The sequence below is a fragment of the Orcinus orca genome, chromosome 17, assembly GCF_937001465.1.
Source record: "Orcinus orca chromosome 17, mOrcOrc1.1, whole genome shotgun sequence".
NCBI classification, from domain to species: Eukaryota; Metazoa; Chordata; class Mammalia; order Artiodactyla; family Delphinidae; genus Orcinus; species Orcinus orca.
This window is the reverse complement of record NC_064575.1, coordinates 51322480-51341661: the sequence shown is the minus strand read 5'-3', so window position 1 is coordinate 51341661 and position 19182 is coordinate 51322480. Positions and strand designations below refer to the sequence as shown.

General features: G+C 38.8%; 1 protein-coding gene across 2 annotated transcripts in view; it reads left to right on the top strand.

Moving 5' to 3' along the window:
• The window catches only part of RGS22 (regulator of G protein signaling 22), a 181628-nt gene that overhangs the window by 48353 nt on the left and 114093 nt on the right, over positions 1-19182 (top strand). For both annotated transcript variants that reach the window (XM_049700216.1, XM_049700215.1), the window contains exons 5-9: positions 6757-6842; positions 7472-7640; positions 10842-10971; positions 12781-13381; positions 14760-14921. In XM_049700216.1, the coding sequence (XP_049556173.1) occupies positions 6757-6842; positions 7472-7640; positions 10842-10971; positions 12781-13381; positions 14760-14921 (1148 nt within the window). The remainder of the gene's footprint in view (positions 1-6756; positions 6843-7471; positions 7641-10841; positions 10972-12780; positions 13382-14759; positions 14922-19182) is intronic.

Genomic DNA, 19182 nt, shown 5'->3' with positions numbered 1-19182 from the left:
TTTTGAATTATGGTCTTCTCAGGGTTTATGCCCAGGAGTGGGATCGCTGGATGGCATGGTAGCTCTATTTCTAGTTTGTTAAGGAAACTCCATACTGTTCTCCATAGTGGCTGTACCAATTTGCATTCCCACCAACAGTGTAGAAGGGTTCCCTTTTCTCCACACCCTCCCCAGCATTTACTGTTTGTAGATGTTTTGTTGATGGCTATTCTGACCAGTGTGCGGTGATACCTCACTGTAGTTTTGATTTGCATTTCTCTGATAATTAGTGATGTTCAGCATCTTTTCATGTGCCTTTTTGGCCATCTGTATATCTTCTTTGGAGAAATTTCTATTTAGATGTCCTCCCCATTTTTTTTTTTTTGGATGGTATGCGGGCTTCTCACTGTTGTGGCCTCTTCCATTGCGGAGCACAGGCTCCGGACGCACAGGCCCAGGCCATGGCTCACGGGCCCAGCCGCTCCGCGGCACGCGGGATCTTCCCAGACCGGGGCATGAACCCGTGTCCCCTGCATCAGCAGGCGGACGCTCAACCACTGCGCCACCAGGGAAGCCCATACTGTTTTGATTACTGTAACTTTATAGTATACTCTGAAGTCAAGGAGCTTGATTTCTCCAGCTCCTTTTTTCTTTCTCAAGATTGCTTTGGCTCTTTGGGGTCTTTCGTGTTTCCATACAAATTTAAAAAATTTTTGTCCTAGTTCTGTGAAAAATGCCATTGGTAGTTTGATAGGGATTGCATTGAATCTGTAGATTGCTTTGGGTAGTATAGTCATTTTGATAATATTGATTCTTCCAATCCAGGAAAATGGTATATCTCTCCATCTGTTTGTGTCATCTTTGATTTCTTCCATCAGTGTCTTATAGTCTTCTGAGTCTTTTACCTCCTTAGGTAGGTTTATTCCTAGGTATTTTATTCTTTTTGTTGCACTGGTGAATGGGATTGTTTGCTTAATTTCTCTTTCTGATCTTTCGTTGTTAGTGTACGGGAATACAAGAGATTTCTGCGCATTAATTTTGTATCCTGAAACTTTGCCAAATTCATTGATGAGCTCTAGTTGTTTTCTGGTAGCATCTTTAGGATTTTCTATGTATAGCATCATGTCATCTGCAAACAGTGACGGTTTTACTTCTTTTCAAATTTGGATTCATTTGATTTCTTTTTCTTCTCTGATTGCCATGGCCAGGACTTCCAAAACTATGTTGAGTAAAAGTGGTGAGAGTGGACATCCTTGTCTTGTTCCTGATCTTAGAGGAGATGCTTTCATTTTTTCACCATTGAGAATGATGTTTGCTGTGGGTTTGTTGTATATGGCCCTTATTATGTTGTGGTAGGTTCTCTCTATGCCCATATTCTGGAGAGTTTTTGTCATAATTGGGTGTTGAATTTTGTCAAAAGCTTTTTCTGAATCTATTGGGATTGTATGGTTTTTATTCTTCAGTTTGTTAATGTGGTATATCACATTGATTGATTTGTGTATATTGAAAAATCCTTGAATCCCTGGGATAAATTCCACTTGATCATGGTGTATGATCCTTTTAATGTGTTGTTGGATTCTGTTTGCTAGTATTTTGTTGAGGATTTTTGTGTCAATGTTCATCAGTGATATTGGCCTGTAATCTTCTCTTATTGTTGTATCTTTGTCTGGTTTTGGTATCAGGGTGATGGTGGCCTCATAGATGACCTTGGGAGTGTTCCCTCATCTGCAATTTTTTGGAAGAGTTTGAGAAGGATAGGTGTTAACTCTTCTCTAAATGTTTGATAGAATTCCCCTGTGAAGACATCTAGTCCTGGACCTCTGTGTGTTGGAAGTTTTTAAAGTATAGTTTCAATTTCAGTACTTGCGATTGGTCTGTTCATATTTTCTATTTCCTCCTGGTTCAGTCTTGGAGGGTTGTACCTTTCTAAGAATTTGTCCATTTCTTCTAGGCTGTCCATTTTATTGGCATATAGTTGCTTGTAGAAGATTCTTATGATCCTTTGTATTTCCGTGATGTCAGTTATAACTTCTCCTTGTTCATTTCTAATTTTATTGATTTGAGCCATATTCCTTTTTTTTTTGATGAGTTTAGCTAAAGGTTTATCAATTTGTTTATCTTTTCAAAGAACCAGCTTGTAGTTTCATTGATCTTATCTATTGTTTTCTTTGTCTCTATTTCATTTATTTCTGTTCTGATCTTTATGATATCTTTCCTTCCGCTAACTTTGGGTTTTATTTGTTCTCTTTCTCTAGTTGCTTTAGGTGTAAGGTTAGGCTTTTTTTTTTTTTTTTTGAGGTTTTTCTTGTTTCTTGAGGTAGGCTTGTATAGCTATACACTGCCCTCTTAGAACTGCTTTTGCTGCATCCCATAGGTTTTGGATCGTTTTGTTTTCATTGTCATTTGTCTCTAGATATTTTTTATTTCTTTGGTGATCTATTGGTTGTTTAGTAACGTATTATTTAGTCTCTACATGTTTGTGTTTTTTACAGTTTTTTTCCTGTAATTGATTTCTAATCCCATAATGTTCAGTTTCCATTTGCATAGAATACCTTTTTCCATCCCCTCACTTTCAGTCTGTTTGTGTCCCTAGATCTGAAATGGGTTTCTTGTAGACAGCATATATATGGGTCTTGTTTTTGTATCCATTCAGCCAGTCTGTATCTTTTGTTTGGAGCATTTAATCCTTTTACATTTAAGGTAATTATTGATATGTATGTTCCTACTGACATTTTCTTAATTGTTTTGGATTTGTTTTTGTAGGTCTTTTTTCTTCCCTTCCTCTTTTGTTCTCTTCTCTTGTAATTTGTTGACTATCTTTGGTATTGTGTTTGAGTTGCCTTTTCTTTTTTGTTTGTGTATCTATTGCAGTTTTGGGGTTTGCTGTTCCCATGAGGTTTTGATACAGCAGTCTATATAGGTACAAGGTTGTTCTAAGTTGCTGGTCTCTTTCCCACCTAGAGAAGTTCCTTTAGCATTTGTTGTAAAGCTTGTTTGGTGGTGCTGAATTCTCTTAGCTTTTGCTTGTCTCTAAAACTTTTGTTTTTTCTGTTGAATCTGAAAGAGAACCTTGCTGGGTAGAGTATTCTTTGTTGTTGGTTTTTTTCCCTTTCATCCCTTGAAATATATTGTGCCACTCCCTTCTGGCCTGCAGAGTTTCTGGCTTAAAAATCAGCTGATAACCTCATGGAGATCCCCTTGTATGTTATTTGTTGCTTTTTCCTTGTTGCTCTTAATATTTTTTCTTTGTCTTTAATTTTTGTCAGTTTCATTAATATGTGTCTTGGCATTTTCCTCCTTGGGTTCATCCTGTATGGGACTCTCTGCACTTTCTGGACTTGAGTGTTTCCTTTCTCATGTTAGGGAAATTTTTGGCTATAATATCTTCAAAAATTTCCTCAGGTCCTTTTTCTTTCTCTTCTCCTTCTGGGACCCGATAAAATGAATGTTGGTGTGTTTAATGTTGTCCCAGATGTCTCTGAGACTGTCCTCATTTCTTTTCATTCTTTTTTCTTTATTCTGTTCTGTGGCAGTGATTTCCACCACTCTGTGTTCCAGCTCACTTATTCGTTCCTTTGCCTCAGTTACTCTGCTACTGATCCCTTCTAGTGTGCTTTGTCATTTTAGTTATTGTATTGTTCATCTGTTTGTTTGTTCTTTATATCTTCTAACTCCTTGTTAAACTTTTCTTGTGTCTTCTTGATCTGTGCTTCCATTTTTTTTTATGAGATCTTGGATCATCTTTACTATCATTACTGTGAATTCTTTTTCAGGTAGATTGCCTATTTCCTCTTTATTTAGTTGTTCTTGTGTGGTTTTATCTTGTTCCTTTTTTTGCAACATATTTCTCTGTCATCTCATTTTGTTGAACTTTCTGTGTTTGTGGTCTCCTTTCCACAGGTTGCAGGACCATAGTTCTTATTGCTTCTGGTGTCTGCCCCCTGGTGGGTGAGGTTGGTCCAGAGGCTTATGCAGGCTTCCTGGTGGGAGGGACTGGTGCTTGCCCTTTGGTGAGTGGAGCTGGGCCTTGTCCGTCTGATGGGCAGGGTTGTGACAAGGGGTGTGTTTTGAGGTAGCTATGAGCTCAGTATGACTTTAGGCAGCCTGTCTGCTGATGGGTGGGGCTGTGTTCCTGTCCTGCTGGTTGTTTGGTCTGAAGCATTCCAACTCTGCAGCCTGTAGGCTGTTGGGTGTGGCCAGGTCTTAGTGCAAAGTGGGGACCTCCAGGAGAGCTCACACTGATCAGTATTCTCTGGGGTCCAGTATTCTCTGGTGCCCACAAAGCCCCACCTCCGCCACCAGTGTCCCTGCCCTGACAGTGAGCTGCAGCCAACCCCCACCTCCCCAGGAAACCCTCTCAGACCCTAGTTAGGTCTAGCTGTGATTCCTATGGAGGTATTGCTTTGTGCTCTGTCCCAGCACACATGAGGTCTTGTGTGCACCCTCCAAGAGTAGAGTGTCTGTTTCTTCCAGCCCTGTGGAGCTCCTGCACTCTGGGGTTCTTCCTCCTAATGCCTGACTCTGAGACTGTCTTGAAGGGCTATTTTTATGTGGGAATGTCCCTATGTAGTCTCTGTGTGTTTAATATTTTTTGGTGCAAGGGCTGTTTTTAGTATGGATGTCTGCCCCCTCTTTCCTCAGTGTATGCTGGCCGTTATCCCCTTGATACAAGGTGTGACTGATGTTGTGGTGACCTAAGCCTGCACTGGATATTGAGCGGAGCCTCCTCTTTGCTCTGTGGTTGTTAATTCCCTGCCAGGGGCAGGGTCTGCGGCCCTCAGATCTGTTTCTGAGCTGTGTTTCTAATTGTGGTATGCAGTAGGTGAGATTGGAGCTCTCCCACTGGGAGAGAAGCCACTGAGTTTTCCTCCTCTGGAACTGTTCACCTGTGAGTGAACTCTGTTGTGTCACTTTTCACCCATTGTGTTGGCTCACAAATTACACTGTCGTTGGAACTGCTCTCAGCGCCCCCTTAACTGGGTATGCCGGCAGTTGGCCCTGGCATCTCTCAGGCGTTGTTTTCACCAGGCCACCAGTGCAGATCCACCGAAGTCATATCCCAGGACTGCAGTAGTCGTGTACCTGGACCCACTGTGGTAGCTGTGGAGGCAGCTCAGATTCTGGCCTGGTCCAATCTCCGTGTGTACGTGCCCACAAAGCCCACAGCTGTAAAGCTAGACCCGTCTCAGCTATGGGAGCACTCGTCCATTTGGACGTTCCTCAGTTGCTGAGTTTACAGTGCTGACAGCGGGGGTGTAAATCCGTGGTTCCTGCAGCCTCAAGGAGAGATTTCAGCTCTTCTTCCTTAGTTGCATTGCCCCTGGGGCTCAGCTGTGGTTTCAGCCCCACCTCTGTATGTGTTCCTCCTGCTAGCATCTGTTCTTCAGGCTGTCCCAGAGCGCATGCACCCACTCAGGTGGGCGGGGGTGGAGGCGGCAACAGGTGGGGCACGCGAGCCTGCTCAGGCAGGTGACCATCCTAATGCCCCCGGAGGCAGGGGCCAGTGCATAGGGAAGGGGGCTGCAATGGTGGCTTCACCCCTTGCGTGCCACTCAACAATGGCACTCTGCTTTTATGGCAGCCTGGGCTTCTTCCATGAACATTCCCAATCGTGGAGCTCTTTACTCCCGTCCCTTCAGGCTGTCCCTTCACAGCCAACAGCTGTCCCCTCCCTGAGTCCACTCTCCAGACCCCATGTTCCATCATGCAGCCCTGCTCCGCACCAGCAGACACAGGACTCGGTCTGGGGAGCTCAGGGCTGCGGCATGGACCATCTGGACCATCCGTGTAGGTCTTACTCTGTCCTGTCTGCCACAGACTGGTTGCTGCCCTCTCCTCCGAGCCCCTGAAGCTCCTTCTCTGTCCCAGCTGGTCTCCCCACCGGTGAGGGGGCTTCCCTGCGTGCGGGAACCTCTCCTCTCCTTCAGCTCCCCTGCAAGGGTGCAGGTCCCGTCCTGTTTCCTCTTCTTTTTTTCTTTCTTAAGTCCTACCCGGTTGCGTGGGGATTTTTCTTGCCCTTTCAGGTGTCCAGGGTCCTCTGCTAGTGTTCAGCAGGTGCTCTATGAGAATTGTTCCATTTGTAGATGTAGATGTATTCTTGATGTACTTGTGGGGAGAGGCGAACTGCACATCCTCCTATTCCTCCATCTTGACTCTGTCCCCCATCCCCCCAGTCATGTTCTGTGGGAAACCTTTGCTGGTTTTCATGCCCATGTGGCCTCCCACAGAATCCTGAACTTCTGGTGCTTATAGCACTCTGTTATTATTGCTTATTGAATTATCTGCAAACTCCTTAAAGGAAGGGCCTTCTCTTTCTTGTTAACCTTGGTATCCTCAATGATAATGCCTGGTGATGTTAAATATTTAACAAAATTTCCTAAAATTGGAAGGACAAAGGGCTTGCAGTCACTCTAGCAGTCTTACCAAGTTTTCTGGTTAGTTCTTTTTCTGTTTGTGATTATTTTTCACCCATTTTATGACTGTGAAAATACTGAGACTGAATTTTTTGTCACTCTTTCTCTTTCAGTAAGTTACTTAAGTTTTCTGGATTCAGCTTGTTAATCCGTAAAACATAGATAATAGTTGATACAGGATTGTTGAGAGAATTGAAGAAGTACTTGTGACTCAGGGTTCTTACTCTCTCCCATCCAAATAGAAGGTACAGGCAGGGCTCCCTGTAAGAGCTAGAGGTAATATTGCTCTAGTGATTAGGCCATCATTGTCCTGAATGGTGAATTTCTTTGACACACTTTTTCTTTTTCACTTGTCCTCTAATAGTGTCTCAATCGTGAACAAGGTATTCACTGGGTCAAAAAAGAAAGACTTCCAGCATTTCTGGAAAGTGATTGCTACTTTGAATACAGGTATTGTAATCCCATCAATATACATATTTTTAAATGATTTTTGTTCACCAAAAATAATTTTTCTGTACTTCCTTAATAAAATTGTATACCTTTAAACTCATTTGAGTTTATATTCCACTTGCTATATAGTATAAGATAGAGCACTGGTAAAAATCACTTAACTTTTGCAAAGAGATTTTGTAGAAACAGTACCTAATAAATGTATTTCAATTCTGCTTCTTTGATCATTATATTTAAAATTTTTTTCTACTTCTGTAAAGGTATTTATGTTCAGGGTGTTAAAAAATGAATATGAGTGTCATAAAAAAGACAGAATGTTGTAGTGCAGGGCCATGTTTTTCTTTTATGCTCCCTGACTTCTAAAGTTTAAGTACCTAAACATTCTGAAGTTTTACTAAAATTTGACTTTTGCTTAGAACAACTGTTTTTTTAAATAAAAATAAAATAAAATAGAATAATTATTAATTAGTAATTCTATGAATAGGCCATTAATTTTAGCAGATCCTAAGAGAATCATCCTGCAGAGTTAGGACGGGAGATTGATTTGAATACATAAAACAAAATTTTTTTTTTCTAAATTCTACCATATTTGAAACTTATTTCTAGTTTGTATGATTTCTGAAATGCAGGTTAGCCAAATTGGTTTCACAAGTAAGATGGAGTGAATCAGGCATGAATATCACATTAGGTGCAGATTTTTCTCCCTGGGTCCTGAAAAAACCAACCAGTCCACCACCTCCTCCTGTTGAAGAAGATGATGTTATAAGTATGAAAAAGTTCTGCATTTCTCTTGGCAAGGTAAAAGTGTGAGTGTTTCTTTGTGTCTTGGCACTTCAGTGAAACTCCTCATTTTAGGGATATGAATTTCATGTACCACTTGAATAGGAAAATGATTTCAAATACTTCTGAAGTAGATTTAGCAAATATTCTCTTAGGTTTATGCTGACTTATTTGCCCTACACTCTTTCACCTGAAATGTAATTAGAATTATTATCCTCATGTGTACAAAGGAAAAATGCACAATTGAAGAACATCCCCAATGTCACCTGGGAAGCAAGGGTTTCATTGTTCATTCCAAATTTTTTATTATTTGGAATTTGTAATTTTTGTACAAAACAACAATAAATTGGGCCTTCTCTTCCCTATTGTCAAGATTATTCTTCAGTAATAAAATGCATAACTGTTTAGCTGTTACCAGATAAATTTGCCCTTCACACTTGGAGAATGTTGGGTGGTATGGGTACGTTTGAAGAGATCTAACCTAGAATCAAATGTCCTTTTGGGGAATCACAGTTTAGTGAATACTGTTGTTTGATCTTTGCCTCTGCCAGGGCGGAACAATTTTCCTTCTACCCTTCTAGGTTCTTTGGCTGATCTATTAAAAACAAACAAAAAAATGACATAAGACAGGGTAACAGGAAAAAACAAATGTAATTTAGTATGTATGGGAACCCTATAAGAATATAAGACCCAAGAGCAAGTTGGGCAGTTGAGACATATATGCCATCCTGAGCTAAGGAATGGGGTAGGGGCCTGGGGCTTCAAAGTGGAGGAGGGTAATTCACAGGACTATAAGAAGACCAGATGTTTGGTAATTAGATGTTTACCTGCCATATAGATAGGTCGGTCATTCAGATAAAAGTTATCTCTGGTGCTGGCTGTCTCTGAGCCAGGCCCCCTATGTAAATTCTTTTAGGTAGTTAAAGGAGAGGTAAGTGTTTTTCTTGAGTCTGTTGGGTCGTGATCTCCTTCAGCTCACAATAATCCACAATGCCATGGCATATTTTGGGGTCACGTATTCTGCTTCTCTTTAGCCTCTAATTATCAGATCTTCTCTCTGGGAAGACATTTCTAATACACAGTTCTTTACAAAACCAGGAATTGCAAATATGTTACCCATGTGTTGCTATTCTCCTAGTTTGCATTCATGACAGAGATTGCTAATCAATTATGGCAATTTTCCTGCTGAGCTAGGACTTGGCTCCAAATTCTTTTTCAACACAGCATTCTAGGCAGGCACTTCCAAGTGATCAAAGATGTCATACAAGAGGAAAACTATTTGCCATCTCTGTTGGAATGGATATCCTTCTCCTATCTTATTTGAACATTTTTTTCATGTGTAAGCTCCTATTTAATTTTGTAGTTTGACAGTTCTATCAGCAATATTTGGCAAAAATGTTAAAAAATTATGCCAGTCCCATTATTTCCTCTGAATAATGCTCAGGAATGTACTGAAAGCACATTTTTCTTTTCTCTTATATTTATTTTTAGGTATTTATTTTTTATCTTAACCCATATGTTATAATAATGTTAGGGATGTCAAAAAATATACTGATAGTAGGGGTCAATAAACATGCAAAGGAAAGAATCAATCTAGGGAAATAAGTTCTGATTCCTTACAGGTAAATTTAATCAAATATAAGAGAATAAAAATCCAAGCTAGTTTACTTTTACTAGTTTCTGTGATGGAAAAAGCTCATTTCTGTCAACTTGAGTAATATTTGAACTATATATTTTTTTTAACAGCCTTTAAACTTTGAGGACTCAGTTTTCTTTGGGACCTTAAATCACTAAACCATGACTATAGATAGGGATTAATCCATATGATAATTGGTAATATTTCTTTGAGTCTTCAGTTATACCGTCTAAACACAAACAATTGACCCATCTTTTAAGAGTACAAAGTAGAATAGTTAACTGCTTTTATGTCTGGCTGACTACTTCTTTCTCCCCTGTCTTCTACTCTCTCATCTTTTTTGTGCAGTTGAAATAGCAAGGACTCTTGTATGTTGGTCTCTCTCTATTCCTTGCAAGTTCCTTAATTATTTTGGTCTCCTCTCAGTGCTTAGGATACTACTTGTAATAGAGTAGTCATTCAATAAATATGTTGAATGAACATGTAATCAGTAATAAATGACTTGGTTTTAGAGGAAGGAAAAGAGGAAACAAAAGGCAATTAGATTCAAAGCTTTTATCTACCAAGGAAACCTTACTTCTAAGACGGGCAGTGAGTACACTGATGACACCTGATATTTCTTTCTCTTGCTTTTGGTCTTATTGTGTGGCCTGACGTACCCTGCTAATTCTGCATAATAGTCAGGGAACAATTCTATTCCATTTGAGCCTTGCCTCCTCTGTGAGTGTTCCTTAGGCTAAGGGCCAACCAGGTTGGAGAAAGGAGAAATGAGAGTAATGCTGGGCACTCCCTTTTCTGCTTCTGTTGAACAAGCTGGATTATCCTAGAAGAGTAGGTGAGGACATGACTAAGAAGCAGGAAGAAGAATCTTCCCAGGAAGTCTGAGATGGAGTTTCTTAGGACTGGGGTTCTAGAAGCTGTGTGTCAGGTTGAGAATTGGGTCAGCTGGTTCAGGAGTACACAAAAGAAAGGAAACATTGAAGGCTTCATCCAGGGGCAGGTGAGTCAGGAATCAGCCTTCAGGAAGCATCCAATCCAAGCAAAGTTGTGAAAACTGAATCTAAGGTAAAGGGGAAGTTGAGCATGGAGAGGTTTCCAGTGCTATTGAGAGTTAAGTTTTTGTCATATTAGGGAGGAGTTGTTAAAAACACTGAGCCAGGCCAGACAGAATTGGGGGCATGAAATAACTGGGAAAGTTGTGAATGGGAGTAGCTGGCAAAAGATGCATCCAAAGACTGATGAGCTGTGGTGACTGCCAAGTTAAAGTTAGATGGTGTGAATTTGTAGTGAATCCAGGAAGTAGGATTGCATGCTTCTGGTGGAAGAGTGAAGAATTTGATGGGTAGTGAGCTCATTTCTTTCCTTTGATCATCTAATATGAAAATAATCTGAATTGAAATTTCCTTACCATTATTCTCAGCTAATGAGTTTTTCTGTGTACAACATTCTTTTCTTTCACGGCATAATTTTTCCTTTAAATATTGCACTATGCAAATGAATATTATCATAATGACTTGTCCAGATTCATGACTGGAAGAATACTGCTAATCTTATGTTAAACAAATGTGCTCCTTTCTTCCTAGGCCTCCTATACTCAAACAAAAGATTGGTTTGCATTAGCAAAACAAAATCAGCAAACAGTATCAACCTTTTCATTACCTTCTTGTGTATTACACAACAAAATTGGATCACCAGTTAATTCATCTGTTTCTGGTAAGCAGAAAAGGACAAGAATGGCCTCAGAACTCCTTTTTACATCTTTTGTTGTTATTGTAAACTTACAGTACAACACTTAGTGGATGGGGAGAAAAAATTATCTCCCCTGCAACACCACTTTCTACTGTTTTTCAAGAGACAACCTGATATAGTGAAAAGAGGATGAGTTTAGAACCCAACTCTGATACTTATTAGTTTGTGACTTCTGCAAATTATTCCACTTGTGGGAGCTTTGCTTTTGTCATCTGTAAGATTAAACTAATGATGCATACATACTGAATGTATAGAAAATGCTTAGTGCTTCATACCTAATGGACAGTCAATACATATTTGTCTTGTCATTATTTCCTGTCACAGTTTACAAATTCTTATTATTAATCCTTTGAAACGAAGTGGGTGCAACCTTTCTCTTCTCCCCAAAGTAAATAGTGATTTACGGAACTTGAGTTTTCCTTCTGTTTTTAAGTTCAGACTGTTTCTCACTTTGAAAAGCAGATAAATTTCTACTGTGGGGAACTTTTGTGGGTGATACAAACTTTTCATAAATAAAGGGAACCTTCCAGAAATGGGAGTAATTAAATACGATATTGCTAGAGGGAGAAAAAATCTTGCAATGTGATTCAAGAGAGGAACTCAGAAATTCACTAACAATTCTTACATAATTCCTTTGAAAAGTATAAGCAACCTCTGGAGGTGATAAGTCTGGATTCTCTAGGATTGAACCCAAATCTAGGTAAAGGGGAAAATCATCTTCCTAATTGGAAATTGCTGAATTTATAGATTTCTTACTATTTTCCCCAAATAGTAAAGTAGAAAATTGGAGAGTGACGTTAGTAAGCAGGAAGAGAAAGGATAGCAGGAAGGCAGTGAGCAGAAGTGCCAGGCTTGCACTTTACCTCCAAGTCTGTGGGGTTGAGTGTATACCCAGTATCCTTTCACAGGTTTACAAAAGTCTAATCTCAATTTTGGGGAAGTTTAGTATATTTATTTTCAATTAAAATTGTAATGAAACATTTCCAGTTCATTGAGACTTGAAATCTATTACTGAGAAAACTGAGAGTGGGACACATGGATCAGGGTTTTCCTGATCCACGGCTTTGCGAGGGGTAGATTTGCCATGTGAAATAAAGCACTGATATCAGATATTTCTCTGATTTCTGAAAGACAGAAGAATAGGGGCTAGATTATATCTTTAGAAAAAGTGTAAAAGCAATCCATTTGTATTTGTAAGTCTTCACAAGGGCCTTATGCAATTTTGTAATTTTAATGATAGGTTGTAAGTATAGTAGTAATTGAATCTTTCTGATAAAATAGTGAATTTTTTTAATTGCTATTATGACTCCAGTTCTGGTCTGTGCTTCTATCATCTCATCACCTATGGCAGCTAATTTTATTTTACCATAGAACATGAAATATTAAAGTACATACAGTTGTTTGAGGTACACATTCTAATTCTTTAATAGATTGGGCCTTTGTATGTTGACATTTTCAGCCTGGAATATTACATTTTAAAAGTGTATAATGTCTTTTTGAAGGTCCTCTTTATTAAGGATATCAAATATTTAATTCATCTGCCACCAATATCCCCTTTCATGTCCAGGGAAGACATGGCTAATCCCTGTTGGCAGTTTTTCTCTCTACTGATCCCTAATGTAGCCTTAGACTCCTCATGACACTGGTTGGTCCCTGCAGTCACTACCGATGATAAACCCATTTGCCATCCTAGCTCTATAACATCTAGTTAATAATTAAAAGAAAACTTTTACATTTATATCTGATCTAATAGCCTTTTATGATTTAATACAGAGAGTTTTATCTTTGATGATGGAGTTCACCCCAGGACAAAAAAGAGCCCATCTACAACCACTAGGTTAATTTCCGAATTTGCAGAAGATGGGCCTGTATCTCTACAAGACACTCCTTCTCAAGCTCTTCTGAGGACATACCTTGAAAAGCAACAGGATGTTGATGAAAGCCTGACATTGCATTTCTCAACATGTGAAGAATTTTTAAGATCTTATATAAACTTTATTTTGAGAGTGGCAATTCATCAAATTCTTGGAGCACCACTTAGAGAAAGCCCAGATTATATAAATTTCAGAAATGTAACAGAAGTGGTATTTGATGAGTGTTTGGGGACTACCTCTGGCAAGAATGTTTTGCTGAGTGAAATGCTAAAGGAAAAGTCGGAAGACATGTTAGCAGGAGCAGTTTCAAAAACTGAGAGCGTTGGACTAGAAAGCAGGGCTAATTGGTGTATTTCTCACAAAACTTATGACATTGGCAATAGAAAGGAGTTCGAAAGATTTAAGAAATTTATTAAAGGTACATTAGGGGAGAGATATTGGTGGCTCTGGATGGATATTGAGAGGTTAAAAGTTCTTAAGGATTGTGGAAGACATCAAAGGTATTTCTACTTTTTTATTTTTCAATAGTTTTAAAACCAAATTATAGACTATTAGTTTGGGTCATGTAAGCACCGGCAGAAAGCCTGAAATAAATATTTAAATGTAATTTATACTTTTAGAGGAATGAATAATAGTAAGATTTATTTTATTATAATAATATTGATTTATGTAAAAGATACCTTATGCCAGTGTAAGGGGCTGGCTGTTCCTAAGAGCCTGCTCAGTTAACAAATTCTATGGTCTTTAGTCAGATGCCACTTCGACATTCATATCTGAATGTGATAGCTGCTAGATATGATGCTGGATATCCTCTAGAGAGCCTCTTAAAAGTCTGATGGGGCACAGGTCTTCAGCTCCTCCAAATGTTTTAGGTCACTATAAGTCTTAAGAACCTTAAGAGGACCCTGCTTTAGGAAAGTCCTTATCTTGTGTTTTCCTGATCTGCTCTGAACTCTGAAGCAGATCCACTGTAGTAGACTGCAGTTCCCATTAAAGGTTTGACTGAATAAGTACTAGTGACTGGATTATTCCAGTTATCTCAGTGGCATTCAGATCGTAATGCCACTGTTGTTGATCATAATGATCATAACGTCATTGTTGTACACAGTTATAAGCGCAGGGATTACCAAATGGTTGATTATGAAGCATGACCTGATTGATCCCAGGGTAGAAGGCCACTACCACTTGCCAAGACATGTTAGGGAAGGGATATGCAAGCAACCTACATAGATTCTTCAGAATTAATACTGCATTAGTTCCTATTGTTGCTGTAATAAATTACCACAAACTAAGTGGCTTAAATCAACACGAATTAATTCTCTTACAGTTGAAAGGTTAGAAATCTAAAATGGGTATGCAGGGCTGCGTTCCTTCTGAACACTCTAGGGGAAAATCCATTTCCTTGCCTTTTCCAGCTTCTGAGGCCACCTACTTTCCTGGGCTTATGCCCCCTTCCTCCATCTCCAAAGCCGGCAGCATGACATCTTTTCTCTTCTCTGACTGCTGCTTCTATCCTCACTTCTTTTCTCTATGACTGTTACCCTCCTGCCTCCATCTTAGAAGGACTGTTAAGATTACATTAGCACCAATTAGATAAGCCAGGATGATCTCCTCAAAATCCTAATCACATCTGCAGAGTCCCTTCTGTCATGTAAGGTAACATTCTTAGGTTCTGGAGATTAGGATATGGACATCTTTGTAAGGCCATTGTTCAGCCTACCAAAAATACCCTTCCCATTCCCATATCTGTGAGAAATATTTATATCTCCCTGTAACTCACTTTTGGTTTTAAGATAGTTCATTAATTGCCTGAAACATTTTGGAAGTGAAAATATTTGGCTAGTTGAATATTGTGTCAATGTGTGTGTATTATTTCAGACATATTGAGAAGATGAAAAAATGCTATCTAGTGAGCAGTGGAGACTGCTACCTTTCTGCAGAAATCTTATCAAAATTTAAACTGCTAGATGGATCTCAGTGGAATGAAGAACACTTAAAAAATATTCAGACTGAGGTTGTAAAACCCTTACTTCTTTATTGGTAAGAAAAAATAATATGAATCAAAGTTATTTGCTTTCACTTTTCTTAAGCTAGTTACAAGTTATACTTTTTTGTCTTAAGGCTGTAACATTTATGGAAATTTTGAATGACAAGATTATTATATCTTTGGCCTTCTCTAAAGTACCTATCCTTTAGATAATTTTGATATTTGAGGGACTTTAAATCCGTAATAAGACTAGACAGTACTTAAGCTCCATTTGAACTTTGTGAGCATATCCTTCTACCCCTGACCTTCTTACGCTCAGGACCTCATCAAATTGATGTGTGTGTGTGTGTGCATTTGTGTGTGTGTGTACATGTAGCTTGAGTTGGATTTGTCTCAATAAACATTCCATGAACACTTTCTATGGGCCAAGTGTTGTGCTAAGGATACAAGGGTAAAAAACACAGTCAAGTCTAGTGATCCTAGTCTAGTGGGAGGAACATACATATAAAATGAGTGTAGTAAAAGAAAGTGTGGTGAATGTACAGGATACAGAGAAGAGGTAATATTTCACCTGGGACTCAAGGGACTCTAAACAAGAGAAAGAGAATGGACCTAGTGGAGAAAATGTGTGCCTTCTGAGGATCAGTGAGCTGTCCAGCGTGGCTGTGATGGATCTGATCATGTTACTTCTCTGCTTTAAGTCTTTAACTAGTTACCCCAAAGCTTTCAGTGTAAGGTTCAAATTCCTTAAGTTAACAAATAAGATTATCATGGGCTTCCCTGGCGGCGCAGTGGTTGAGAGTCCGCCTCCCGATGCAGGGGACAAGGGTTCATGCCCCGGTCCGGGAGGATCCCACATGCCGCGGAGCGGCTGGGCCCGTGAGCCATGGCCACTGAGCCTGCACGTCCGGAGCCTGTGACCGCAACGGGAGAGGCCACAACAGTGAGAGGCCCGCGTACCACAAAACAAAACAAAACAAAACAAAACAAAACAACAACAACAAAAAGATCATCATGATTTTTTTCAATGATATGTGTTTCTTTAATTAGCTCAATCACATCCCCTTTTTTTTTCTTAACAACCTTATTGGAGTATAATTGTTTTACAATGGTATGTTAGTTTCTGCTTTATAACAAAGTGAATCAGTTATACATATACTTATATCCCCATATCTCTTCCCTCTTGCATCTCCCTCCCTCCTACCCTCCCTATCCCACCCCTCCAGGTGATCACAAAGCACCGAGCTGATCTCTCTGTGCTATGCGGCTGCTTCCCACTAGCTATCAGTTTCACATTTGGTAGTGTATATATGTCCATGCCACTCTCTTACTTTGTCCCAGCTTACCCTTTCCCCTCCTTGTGTCCTCAGGTCCATTCTCTAGTAGATCTGCGTCTTTATTCCTGTCTTGCCCTTAGGTTGTTCATGACCTTTTTTTTTAGATTCCATGTATATGTGTTAGCATATGGTATTTGTTTTTGTCTTTCTGACTTACCACTCTGTATGACAGACTCTAGGTCCATCCGCCTCACTACAAATAACTCAATTTCATTTCTTTTTATGCCTGAGTAATATTCCATTGTATATATGTGCCACATCTTCTTTATCCATTCATCTGTCGATGGACACTTAGGTTGCTTCCAAGTCCTGGCTATTGTAAATAGAGCTGCAGTGAACATTGTGGTACATGACTCTCTTTGAAGGAATAAACCTACCTAAGGAGACAAAAGACCTGTATGCAGAAAATTATAAGACACTGATGAAAGAAATTAAAGATGATACAAATAGATGGAGAGATATACCATGTTCTTGGATTGGAAGAATCAACATTGTGAAAATGACTCTACTACACAAAGCAATCTACAGGTTCAATGCAATCCCTATCAAACTACCAATGGCATTTTTCACAGAACTGGAACAAAAAATTTCACAATTTGTATGACGGAGCTGGAGGAATCAGGCTCCCTGACTTCAGACTATACTATAAAGCTACAGTAATCAAGACAGTATGGTACTGGCACAAAAACAGAAATATAGATCAATGGAACAGGATAGAAAGCCCAGAGATAAACCCACGCACGTGTGGTCACCTTATCTTTGATAAAGGAGGCAAGAATATACAAAGGAGAAAAGACAGCCTCTTCAATAAGTGGTGCTGGGAAAACTGGACAGCTACATGTAAAAGAATGAAATTAGAGCACTCCCTAACACCATACACAAAAATAAACTCAAAATGGATTGAAGACCTAAATGTAAGGCCAGACACTGTAAAACTCTTAGAGGAAAACATAGGCAGAGCACTCTATGACATAAATCACAGCAAGATCCTTTTTGACCCACCTCCTAGAGAAATGGAAATAAAAACAAAAATAAACAAATGCGACCTAATGAAACTTCAAAGCTTTTGCACAGCAAAGGAAACCATAAACAAGATGAAAAGGCAACCCTCAGAATCGGAGAAAATATTTGCAAATGAAGCAACTGACAAAGAATTAGTCTCCAAAATTTACAAGCAGCTCATGCAGCTCAATAACAAAAAAACAATCCAATCCAAAAATGGGCAGAAGACCTAAATAGACATTTCTCCAAAGAAGATGTACAGATTGCCAACAAACATATGAAAGAATGCTCAACATCATTAATCATTAGAGAAATGCAAATCAAAACTACAATGAGATATCATCTCACACCGGTCAGAATGGCCATCATCAAAAAATCTAGAAACAATAAATGCTGGAGAGGGTGTGGAGAAAAGGGAACCCTCTTGCACTGTTGGTGGGAATGTAAATTGATACAGCCACTATGGAGAAGGTATGAGGTTCCTTAAAAAACTAAAAATAGAACTACCATATGACCCAGCAATCCCACTACTGGACATATACCCTGAGATTATCATGATTTGTCCCTGCCTATGTCTTTGGCATTATGTCTCATCTAGGTATTCCAGATTACTTGTAAACTTTTTATTTTTCCATATATAAAGAGAATGTTGTTTTTCTCTTTCTCTGTAAACTTCTATTCTTAAATATTTAAGAAATGCAGAAAGGTATAAATTATACTAAAATAGGCACCTGTATACACACCACCCAACTTAAAAAATCATTACTAATACAGTGGAAGTTTTCCTTTTTTAAATTTAACTTTTTGTTTTGAGATAATTGTAGATTCATATGCAGCTGTTAGAAATAATACAGAGATTCTGTATACCTTTCACCCAGTTTCTTCCAATGGTAACATCTTGCATAACTGCAGTGCAATATTGCAATGAGGAAATTGACATTGATATAACTCTCCAGTCTTTTTTCATATTTTGCCAGTTTTACAAGCATTTATTTCTCTGTGTATAGTTCTATATAGTTTTATCACATGCATTTGCTGTTACAGTCAAGATACAGAGCAGTTACATTACCACATGCCTCTCTTTGTACTGCTCTCTTATAACCATACCTACCTCTTTCCTTCCCCCTTTCTCATAATTCCTGGAAACTACTAATCTATTATATAAATGAACTAATACAATATGTAATCTTCGGGGACTGGTTTTTTCATTCAGCATAATTCCTTTGATATCCATCCAAGTTGTTTTGTTCTTTTTCATTGCTGAGTAGTATTCTGTTTTATGGATGTTATACATTCATTCACTCATTGAAGGACATTAGGGTTGTTTCCAGTCTTTTGATATTATTAATAAAGTTGCTATGAACATTGATGTACAGGTTTCTGCATGAACGTAAGTCTTCCTTTCTCTGGGATAAATGTCCTAGAGTGAAATTAGTGGGTCATATATAGTCTTTTTTTAGTTTCAGCAGCAACTGCCAAACTGTTTTCCAGGGTGGATGTACCCTTTTACATTCCCACCAGCAGTGTATGAATGATCCAGTTTTTCTGCATCCTTGCAATTGTTTGATGTTGTCACAGTTTTCTATTTTAGCCAGTAAATACTTATTTACTTATTTTTATAAGTGTGTAGTGATATCTCATTGTAGTTTTACTTTGAAACTCTCCAGTTGTTAATGATGCTGAATGTGTTTTATATGCTTATTTGTCATTTGCATATACACTTCAGTGACATATCTGTGTGTTTTGTACATTTTCTGATTGTGTTCTTTCTTATTATTGAGTTTTAGAGTTATTTTTATGTTCTAGATGCTAGCCATTAGTCAGGTATATAGTTTGCAAATATTTTCTTCCAGTTTTTAGCTTGTCTTCTTAAAGACAAGCTTTCTGAAGTCTTCTTAAAAGGGTCTTTCATACCTTCTGGATGGGTGAACATGTAGAGGTGCACCCACATCCCTTGCCCTATGCTTCTCTTCCA